Source organism: Pygoscelis adeliae, unplaced genomic scaffold (assembly GCF_000699105.1).
Source record: "Pygoscelis adeliae isolate BGI_AS28 unplaced genomic scaffold, ASM69910v1 Scaffold121, whole genome shotgun sequence".
Lineage (NCBI taxonomy): Eukaryota > Metazoa > Chordata > Aves > Sphenisciformes > Spheniscidae > Pygoscelis > Pygoscelis adeliae.
In genome coordinates, this window is record NW_008824359.1 from 2,700,371 (window position 1) to 2,711,460 (window position 11,090).

The following is an 11,090-nucleotide window of genomic DNA, read 5'->3' on the forward strand; positions in this document are numbered from 1 at the left end:
GGTGGATGAAAAGCTGGACATGAGCCAGCAATGTGCGCTCGCAGCCCAGAAGGCCAATTGTATCCTGGGCTGCATCCAAATGAGCGTGGCCAGCAGGTCGAGGGAGGGGCTTCTGCCCCTCTACTCTGCTCTGCTGAGACCCCACCTGCAGCACTGCGTCCAGCTCTGGAGCCTTCAGCATAAGAAAGACACAGACCTGTTGGAGTGGGTCCAGAGGAGGGACACGAAAATGATCAGGGGGATGGAACACCTCTCCTCTGAAGAAAGGCTGAGAGAGTTGGGGTTGTTCAGCCTAGAGAAGGCTTTGGGGGAGACCTTCTTGCAAGCCTATCAGTACTTAAAGGGGGCTTATAAAAAAGATGGGGACAAACTTTTTAGCAGGGCCTGTTGCGACAGGACAAGGGGGAATGGCTTTAAACTAAAGGGGGGTAGATTGAGGCTAGATCTAAGGAAGACATTTTTTACGCTGAGGGTGGTGAAACAGTGGCCCAGGTTGCCCAGAGAGGTGGTGGCTTCCCCATCCCTGGAAACTTTCAAGGTCAGGTTGGACGGGGCTCTGAGCAACCTGATTTAGTTGAAGATGTTCCTGCCCATGGCAGGGGGGTTGGACTAGGTGATCTTTAGAGGTCCCTTCCAACCCAAACTAGTCTATGATTCTACACCATCTTTTGCATTGCCTGTTTGAAATAAAGCTGGTGTTCCCTACTGTACTTCTAAAAAATTAATGCTTTGGAGCTTTTAATTCATTCCTTGTTGCTTTTACCTGTAATTCACTTTCTGCTCCCATAAAGGGCAAAAGCTGCTGCCAGAAAGGAAGTCTGGAATTTTAGCTCCTTTTTCCCTTTCCCCAGTCTGATATGCTGAAAATTAAACAACTTTAATTTGTGTATTCATACACATGAGCCTTCTGGGCTAGGCAGCTTGCAAGGATAAATATTTAAAATATCCAAAGATAGGAAGATTCCTCTCTAGAGCAATTGGCAGTGTGATAAAAAGATCCTTTTACAGAACCTTTTTTCTTGACATGCAGAGGTAGAATTCTGCTTGCTTAGGTGATACTTATAACTCAGTTACACACCGCTCCTGTATTGCATGATTTACTTTATGGTTACAAGTAGTATAAGTTGAAAACTGCCATTTTCATCCTTCTGACAAAAGTCCTTTTAACACAAGTAGAACATTTAATGTTGCATAATGACTGGGATGTGCACTTACTGTACTTCTGAAATATTTTGTAGAGAATCTGTCTACCATATAGAATACTGCAGCAGTCATTTTCGGGGAAGCTGTTGTATGATTTCTGACCCATTTGGCACAGAGACTTTGTGGAACCATCTTAGGAGAACTTCATTTCCACTTCTTGGTCACAGCCTCCCACGCTTTCTACCCCTTCTTGATTCTTCCTTTCCCGCATTATAAGACAGATCTTTTCCAATCATCTTGACTGTAAGCGACACTTTCTTTTACAGGTCGTTCCTAAGAATAAATATGTAGTATGGGATATATACTCTAAGTGTATCTTAAGATAAGTGTATCTTGCGCTTCAGCTTTCTTCCTGTACGATGGGGTAGAGCTTAATTCACTTATAGTTTGTCAGGTTCAAATAATGAGGCAAAAGGCGTTAGCACGAAGTATGACTATTTGCAATATGTTTGAACTTTAATGACTGTGTCATGTGTAGCTTTAACTGCTGTGGCTTACATTAGGAAAAGGAAATTTTAAGACGCTGCCTTCTGATATTTGACTGTGGAAAACCCTCTCATGGATAACTTTTGTTTGTAATATACAATAGTGAATTAAAAAAAAACCACTCAAAGGATGAGGAGAAACAGGAATCTGCAAGTTCACCTTCCTTTCAGACCGTAATGTACTAGACAAAAAGATGTCTGTGAGCTCTACAGCTGAAGACAGTGGCAGTAAGCACAGTACGGATATGGGTTTTTGTCAATTGTAGGTATCAGCAGCTGTGAGCATTCCCTTCTGGCAGAAGTTTCTGCAGCGATTTGGCAAGAAGTGTGCAGCATGTGGGGTTTCGGTAAGCAAATCCTTTGAGAAAAAAATCTGCTTGTGCTCACTTCATTTGGCGACTGGAGCCACTTCAGGAGCTCTTTCAAGTGCTTATAACCTCAAGTTACATTAAATTTGCTCAGTTTCAGAGTTTGTTTTAAATTGTTATACCAAATTTCAGACAGATTCCAAGTTTCCAAGAGAAACTTTTGAGAAATGGATTGATGCTGAAGGGAGGTCCCAGTTTATTTAAGAATCTGCACAAATTCTGCATTTGACTGCTCTCATAAGTGAACCCCAATGAGGTTTTATAAATTCAGATCTGTGTTGCCTCAGGTTGACAAGTTATCTGTTGTACAAGGCTTGTTTTGTCTTTGTATACGGTGCTGAGTTGACCACATCTGTAATTCAGTCACAGAGGAGGAACCAGAAGTTTGTTACGCATCCGTCTCTAGAAACATAAGAAGGCAGGGGTGCCCACATCCCTCTGAATGGAGATAAATGGTTATTAGTGAAGTAAAGAAATAGGTGACCTATCTGAGAAAAGAAGCCTAGTTTAACTTTGACCCAGCTCTGCAAAGCCAGTTCAGCAAGCCTGCCCTCGTCTCTGATGGGTTAGTTTAAGCCCTTCACTTAGTGCAGACAGCAGCAGCCATTTTCTGTCATCATCTCCAGTGAGTCATTGTATAGGCCTGTCCTCCCCATTTTTCCCCTGTTTACCTTCAATTACTTATGAAAGAGGAAGGAAAAATTGTCTGCCTTGTGCACAACAAAGTATGAGAACTTTGAAAATCGAGCCTCAAGCTATATGTCAAAATCTGAACAAAGCTGAAAAGTTTAGGTCTGGTGGCAGTTGTTGAATATAATTGAACAGTTATAAATTTTGGAATTAAAATCTCTGTGTTGGAATGACTTCCAAAGAATCAGAAGTAACTTTAAAACCCAAGTTCCAAATATGCTGAATCGTTATGTGTTTTGAAGTAGGCATCTGGAAACCAAGTCTCATCTTCATTTCTTTTTACTACTTGAGCAAAGAGAATTGCCAAAAGCAGTACTGGACCGGGGAATGCAGATTTCCTCCTTAGGAAATCTCCTCCTCTGTCTACTTGGCTATGAAAAATGCTTTCTTCAACCAACTTGGCTCTATAAATTTAGTTTAACATGACTGGAAAGCCTGTCAGCACCTCTGTAAACATGGTTTAACGTAATTTTACAGTTGAGTTGCTTGACTGTATGATGGTCTAAGTGGGGGCTGGATTGAAAAAAAGCCACCTCTCTATTTCACCTTGTAGACATTTCTCAAGGGACTCAGTGTGTGTTCAGTGATGGATTTTGTGTCTGGCAGTGCATCACAGGGGCTTCCTATACTACCACCTTGTGTGACCTGTACAACTGATCTGTTCTCTCTGTGAAATGAAATCACATCATTTAAGGCTCCTATGTCTGTCACTGGGGAATGGTCTTCTGGAAGGGAAGGAGACAGGAGAGAAAACAAGGTTTTTTTCTTCAAAACCTTACTCAGCTTTCAGGGTGAAGATGTAATTTGAAATTCAGTTTCCTGAAAAAAATTTCACACTGCTCCAGGCTAATTTTTCCTGTTAAAGTGGTTCTATGTTGAAGAGACCCCTGAAAGCGTATAGAAGGCAGGGTAGGTAGATAAGCACCAAGAATCTTGGCTTCCTTCCACTGATATTGCTCCCTTTTTACTCATTCCTCCACAAGAGATGACCAACAGCCTAAGTACTGACTAATTATCTAAACTTCCTAGAAGTTTAAAGCCTAGACTTTCTGGAAGTACAGGGTCATACCCAAGCAGGACCCTTGATAGCATTCTTCCCGTGATCAGGTTGGTGCACAGACTAGAAATCATTCTCTTCTGTTTATTTGCTTCTGCTTCTACGTGCTATGTTCATTTAGATTGTCTGCTCTGCCCTCACGGGGCAAACATTGAACTTACAATCAGTAAGTCTCCCAGCTGGTGACTGGAGGTCAAGTTGTCATGGGAAATTTTAAAAAGTGTGGCAGCTTGTTGGTTCATGGTTTTGGCAAGGTGTCTAAAAGTGGAAGATCGCTCTCTCTCACAACTCTAGCTTCCATCCTAGCCAATAATAGCTTTTGGCTGTGGGTTTTGGATGATTTAGTAAAAAAATAAAAACAAATCCCAAAATGCCACCAATCTTTTCACCTCCCCGCACATATGCAATTGTTTATTTGCCATCTATCAGCACTATGCAGCATGGAGGCATGCCCTTGAATGAATCCTGGCTGTGCAGCCCCTTTTCCACTCTCCCACCCCCATTTCCACCCACATCCTAGCTGCACCTTTTCCTGATTTTGCCCTTCATAATGCGCTGCTGCACAGGCCAGTACCACGTTTAGTATCCCAGTAGGGTCGCCTTCCATAGTGCTGTCAGGGAATGGATGGAAGACACGTGATAACTGTAGGATATCGTTTATGACTTGGAGGGCAGCAGCCCTGTGACTAGGGAGCAGGGTGCCAATAACGGAGTATTTACTTTACAAGTAGGAAAGAAGGAGATGCATTAGCTGTTTATTGCAGCAGGAACGCTGCCCCTGTGATTGCACTACCATTGCATGAGTGAGATTTTAGGGCATTGTAACCTCAGTCCTGCAGGCCGTGATTCTCTTTCAGTAGAAAATTACAGTTACAATGATTATTATTATCGATCTAGAATTTTGTCTAAGTGCTTTGGTTTCTGAGTGGGTGCCCCATGTGGAGCATAAGGCAGTCATAAAATTGCTTATAGGCAACATAAAATCTTGTATTGCTGGAGTGCTCTCTTGTGGCGAAATAACGATTTTGCCACAACATTGGGCTAATGCAAGGATTATCTGTCTGCGCTGGGAACTTGCAGTCAGGAAAGGTTATTTTCTGCCTCCTTAGGTTAGGAGCAAATGCTTTAGATGGGAAATGCATTTAAAACATAAACATAATGGATTAGACTCCAGGACTCCCAGAATCACTTATACAGAACTGTAAATAGCAGTGCTTAGGGGAATCACTCTCTGTGAAAGCTCTTCTCATACCCCCAGCTCCCAAGCTGCAAGTATAGAGGATTGAAACACTTAATGTTAAACTAATCCCCCATCATTAAAAAGCCCTGTAGATAAGCCCCTGGTTCTGGATTCTACATGTGCTGTGCCCATGGTTCACAGGCGTGGGAGGTGGAGCATGTGATGGGTACGGGACAGCTGGGCTGTGTGCACTCAATCAGCATTTAAAATAGTGGATTTTCAATCCTGTAAGCCCATTGCTTCAAGTTGAAGTTGAGGAAATCTGGTGGTTTTAAGTACTGCCAGAAAACAAATCCTGAGCATCTCAAATTAGTTTGGTTTTGAGGGTGGCCTTAGTGACTTGTGCAATGTCGTGAGCGTATCTGGCTGTGTGGAGTGGGAGTAAACCACACTGCCTTCTTGGTTTTCGTTATTGCCGAGTACCTAGATTGCTTTAAAGCGGTCATTGGAAATAAAGGTGTAAACAAACTCTTCTTCATTCAAGATGATCTGTGAAATGGGATATTTACAGTTTAAAATGACCATTGAGCCCCTGCCCTTCCCCTTGAAATGCAGTGTGATGATGTTTCAAGGCTTTGTCTTTAATAGGAAATTAAATAGTTCCACTGGCCTAGAATAGAAACTGGTGTTTGGTCATCTCTGTTACTAAATTGGCAGAAAAATCTTAGCACAAGCTGATTAGCAATCTCCCAAGAAGTATCTGGGCATAGTTTGGGAACTAGCCCACTTCACAAAAAGTATTTATATGGCCACACTTCTTTTGGAGACTATAAATGTTTAGGAGTATGAATGTGGCCAGGATCTGCCAGTTGGCCTCATGACTGCTAATTAGGCTCTTGGGACTGTTTAATTTACTAGTGCAGTTATAGCCCTAATACTGCTAACAGATAAGGCACTACCGTAGCTTATCCTATTTTTCTCTGATTCTTCTGGATAGATAAATACAGTTTGGCTCAGGGCTTTTTGGAAATGCCATTTCACCAAAATACTGTGTGTTAGGCGTTGCTGTTCGTGAACCGTTTCATAACACAATCTTATATTTTGAAGGGAACAATCTGTATACCATTGAGCAGTGCATACTGTAAGTTAGATATACTGTTTTTCTTCTTCCTCAGTGGATGATTCCTTTTGCAGTCATGCTAGTGACCATTCCAAACCTGATCCTGGCTTACTTCGTGGCCTTCATCTCTGGTCTGAGCATTGCAGCGTCTCTTCTGTTGCCATGGTATGAGAATTTCACTTTTGAGGTGGGGAAGAGGTATATGTCTACATTACACGTATGTACTACTGCATGGAATTTGCCTCCGAAAGAGGCAGAATTTGGCAAGAGTCACTTCTTCCAAGAATCTTTTTCTGCTTTTACAGTAGAGGCTAGTTGCAATGACATGACTTTGGTTGCCCCGTTGTTAACAGAATGCATCTACTGTAACTGTAGCTGCTCTTTGTACATAAGACTATGTAGATGAATCAATAATCTAAGTAGGTATAGAACTTGTGATAACAGTAAATCAGTTGCTTAGGTTTGGTTTCTAACAGAACTACAGGAATGATGAAGTTATAGAAATCAATTAATGCTGAGCAATTAAGAACGTAGCAGAGGAAACATAAGGCAAGCTATGTATCCCTGCTTAAGAACACAGAACTATAAACTAATGTGCTTATATTCTAATCAGAGTATGTGCATAGAATCATTAAGGTTGGAAGAATCATTAAGGTTGGAAGAGACCTCTAAGATCATCGAGTCCAACCGTCAACCCAACCCACCATGCCCACTAAACCATGTCCCTAAGCACCTCATCTACCTGTCTTTTAAATACCTCCAGGGATGGGGACTCAGCCACTTCCCTGGGCAGCCTGGTCCCATGTTTAACCACTCTTTCGGTAAAGAAATTTTTCCTCACGTCCAATGAGGAAAAAATGACTGCTTGAGCAGTCCTCTGTTATAGATCAATAACACAAAGATATGATTAAAAGAAACTGAGAATTCAAGGTTCTTTGCTCTTGAGGACTGAAAATATGTGGGGAAAAAATTACTCAAGGATGAGCAGGATGGGATATTTCCTCTCCAGAGGGAATAATTATTATTCAGGTCAAATTGACTAGAAAGTGAGACTGTTGCTGAGAGAGCTGTTTTGCATTACTCATTTTTACAATGCCCTGAAAACTCCAAGAGATCATGGAAACATAGTTTGAAATAAGCTGTCAGACTACATAAGCTTTTCTGCACAGAGGGTGAGAAGCCCTTTTTTCCAACAGTAAATCATGACTTATATTGGAAATAAAATGTCAATTCACAATTGGCATTTGAGCAGCTTCCATTCTGATCCCCATCACCAAATTCAGTCTCTTTGAAGTAGAGAGAGAATAGGCCTCATTGGTTTCTGAAAATGTTGTTAGCTTGTCAAAAGAGTTATTTCAGAGTGAAACTATTCAGAGATTGAGTCCCTTGAAATCTTAAGAAACGTGGTTTTTTGTTGTTCTTTTTTTAATATCACAACTTCTGATTGGAATGACAGTCAGTCTAAAGAATTCTGTCACCTCCCAGCAAGTGTCTGATAGTTTTTTGGTGATTTTCTACTTTGTAATAAGTGGCCAGCAGTAGGACTTTTTGAACTGGATTCTTTCATATGCATGACTACATCAATCAGATCTTAAAAAAGGAGGAGGGACGTACTCTTTCAGTAAGTTTGGACTTTGAGAAGAGATTTTTTGGCTTGAGTTTTTCTTTTATCTTGCTTATCTCTAGGTCAATGCTGCCTGATGTTGTTGATAACTTTCGCCTGCAGAATCCTCATGGAAAAGGACATGAAACCATTTTCTATTCTTCTTAACTTTTCTTTACGTCAGCAGTAATTGGCTTAGGAATTTCTGCAGCAGGACTGGAGTAAGTAACACTGTGTTTCCACTTAGTGGATCTACTCTGAAAGCATTCTGAGGTTACTCTGCCTTTATCCTGTGGAGTTAATTGCCTTTTTGCCCTGAGCCTGAAAGTGCCAGCAGCAACATCAGATGACTGACCACTAAAGATGGGATTGTTGTCTTCTAGGCCAGACCACTGAGCATTAAGTCGCCTGCCCTAACATGTTTCGGTTCAGAAAGACCTGACTTCCCTTTAGATTTTCCTCTTTCCAAATTACTCATGTGAATTTTAGTGGTTTATATGAATAAAGAACTAAACATGAAAACTCAGCAGATGAAGGTCCCCCACAAGTGATACAGCTGCTTTGTGCATTCCCTGTTGCATCTGGGTTGGACTATGTATACTAGCTTGTAAGTCTTTGCATGGATTGGAGTACTTTCAGGGGTGCCTAGCGGCCTGTTCAGCATAAAAGGATCATTGATTCCTGCTTGGTTTCAGGGAACTGGATGCTGATCAGAGTCAGGAACAGAGTCTTTCTCACAGCTCTGCTCATCACCTAGACCATCTCAGTTTGGAAGATGCTTTGTGTTCTCCTTCCACTTTTGCCTTGCCTGTTCTGACTAGACAGTCAGGTTGAGAAAATGGTCAGCCATCTGCTGCCCTGCTTTTGTGCATGACCTAGCAGAAAGGGCCTTTGCCTGTAGCTGCTACAGCACACAAGCACGCAATAAACACTTAGAAAGGAACTTGTCTGAAATACTATCTAGCCCTTGGCTCCAAGTTTGGTTTTGGTAACCAGAATGTTTTGCTTCAGGGCCTTCAGCTGAAACTGCTAAATAACAGGCAGTGCTTGGCTGAATGTTTTGGGTTTAGGAATTTTAGAGGCTTACTGCTAACACCCTCAAACAAATCGCTGTTCACCAATTAGCCCCTTTCAATTGCATTCCAGTTAGCTCCCAGCAATTTGCCAAGGCAGATGTTTGTGGGAGAGCACAGAAGACAGGGTGACGCCAAATGAGCTGTAGCTTTCATAGGTGCATATTTAGAGGAAAATAAACTCATTCCACAAATTGGGAATGGGAATTTGAGTATATCAGCAGTTGTGGGACTGCATGGAAGCCCTGAATCAATGAATTGTAAGTGTGTACCTAACTCTAAGCACTTGAATAAATTTATCTATCTTGAGAAAAGAGTACTTAAGTGTGTGTTTAAATTATTTATTGCTGTTGAAATTGGTCAGATTACTTGCATACTTTTAAAGCAGAGCCTAAATACTTTGCTGAATATTAACAGAAAACAGATCAATTTCCTTACATGGGATTCCATGCTCCTCTTAGTAGTTAAATGTTATATAATAATAATGAGAAAATACAGAGGTAATGCAGTTATCTGAAATTGAGCATAAAAATGAGATCTGAAAAACAAGATTTGAAACATGTAGTGCGGGGAAGGAAAAAAGAGAGGTGTAGGAAAAACGGGAGAAAAGTCTTGAAGAGTGTTGGGGGAAAGAAGGGAGCCTTCAGATGAACAACTGCCTTTTAGCTTTGGACGTACGCACACCACTGTTATTCCATTTGTTTAGGTTTACTGGATACAAGCCAGGGATATGCAGACAATCCAACGACGTGATCCTCACACTGAAAATCCTCATTGGAGCGGTCCCTGCTATCCTCATCCTCGTAGGATTATTTATACTTCTTTTCTACCCAATCACTGAAGAAAGTCGGAAAGAAACAAAGCTTGCGCTTGAAGTGTTAAGGTAGGTTTGAACTGGCAGCAAACAGCAGTAACATCACTGCAGCAGCTCTTAGTCATACTGGGCAAAAAACTATTAGCTACCGACATACACCTCTGTATTCCTTACCACAAAACAACACTCCGTTAGTTGAATTATTAACTGAATGGTACCATTACATGCTCCAGTATCTTATTTTTGTAGTGCAGTACTACCTGCTTAGAGGACTATTTATCAGACATATCAGCTGCTATTTTTTACTTTTTCTCTGGGGTGGCACACAAAGCACTATTGTGGTACAGTGTTTCAAGCCAGAAATGAAGAATATTCTACATAGATTAAATTTCTGGAGAAAATGTGAACAGTTGCAATTTACTTGTATATAGAAGAAAATGGGATTCTTGGCTGCATTCTTGGTGTTTATGGCATATAAGAAACATCCAAACCATTTAGAGGCGTAGGCAGGAAAGATCGTGGGAGAAAAAGAAAGGATAGCTTTGAGCTGTTCTTTCCCTTTTTACCCTATCACTCTCCCTCCCTCCCCTTTCCTCCCTCTCCAGAGAAAATCTTGCCTAGCTCAATATCATCCACCTCTGCCAAATGAAGCCTTGGTATACTGAGGACATACATAAGAACAGTCTAATCCTAGCAGATTGATGGATTAAATATCAAAATATATTGTTACTCTGTCTTGTTTTTATTATCCCAAGTTACTGGAGTTGGAAACTGATTTCCATGCTTAAAGGATCAATTCCAGGGCCTAAGCATGGGTATCTGGGACCAATGCATTGCCCTAAGGTATCTAAGATACCTGCATGGCGTTGGCAGATATGACACAGGCCTCTCGTGCACCAGCTGCTTTCCCGAGTGGCAGCTGCAGACCGGAGGGGACAGGCTAATCAAAAATGGTCTCTCTGTTTAGGTACTTCAGTCACTGTCCATAACAATCACACCTTGCTGGTGGTTCTCAGTTGTTTGAGATTGCCAAACTGTAGCTTCATTAGTTAGCAATAAAAGCCAGAAGTCTGTTCACATATCATTTGTTCTGCTTTTAACAGAAGGAGCCATCAAAGCACAGAGAACCTGGATGACCACAAAGAGGACACCTCGGTCTGAAAGCTCTGAATACAATGACTTTCCAAATACAGTCTCACATCCCATGCACAAACTCTGTGAGAGTCTTCCAGGTCATTTCTCTGCTCACATTTTGTCAAAAAGGATAAAGGATGATTCTGACACAGTCAGTAATGAAATCAAGAGAGGACACCACCGTGCAAAATATATATCTAACTCCATGCACTGTGCTAACAAAGAAATTACAAATGTTGAGGAATGTAAGCTGTTAAAGGCTTGGGGTTTTTTGTTTGTTTTTCAATGATTACCGGAAAGCTGTGATCTCATTGCAACAGGAGATTCTATGGACTTGTAGGTCAAGGGAAAAAAGTGTAAATG

The 11,090-nt window shown here is 41.4% G+C and overlaps 1 protein-coding gene across 1 annotated transcript in view; it reads left to right on the forward strand.

The window, feature by feature from the left end:
• Nucleotides 1-10,754, forward strand: part of MFSD2B (major facilitator superfamily domain containing 2B) — a 35,659-nt gene extending 24,905 nt beyond the window's left edge. Inside the window, 5 exon segments of the mRNA XM_009319730.1 lie at nt 1,955-2,035; nt 6,159-6,268; nt 7,790-7,927; nt 9,486-9,662; nt 10,697-10,754. Of these exon segments, the coding sequence (XP_009318005.1) occupies nt 1,955-2,035; nt 6,159-6,268; nt 7,790-7,927; nt 9,486-9,662; nt 10,697-10,754 (564 nt within the window).
• Nucleotides 10,755-11,090: the final 336 nt, after the last annotated feature.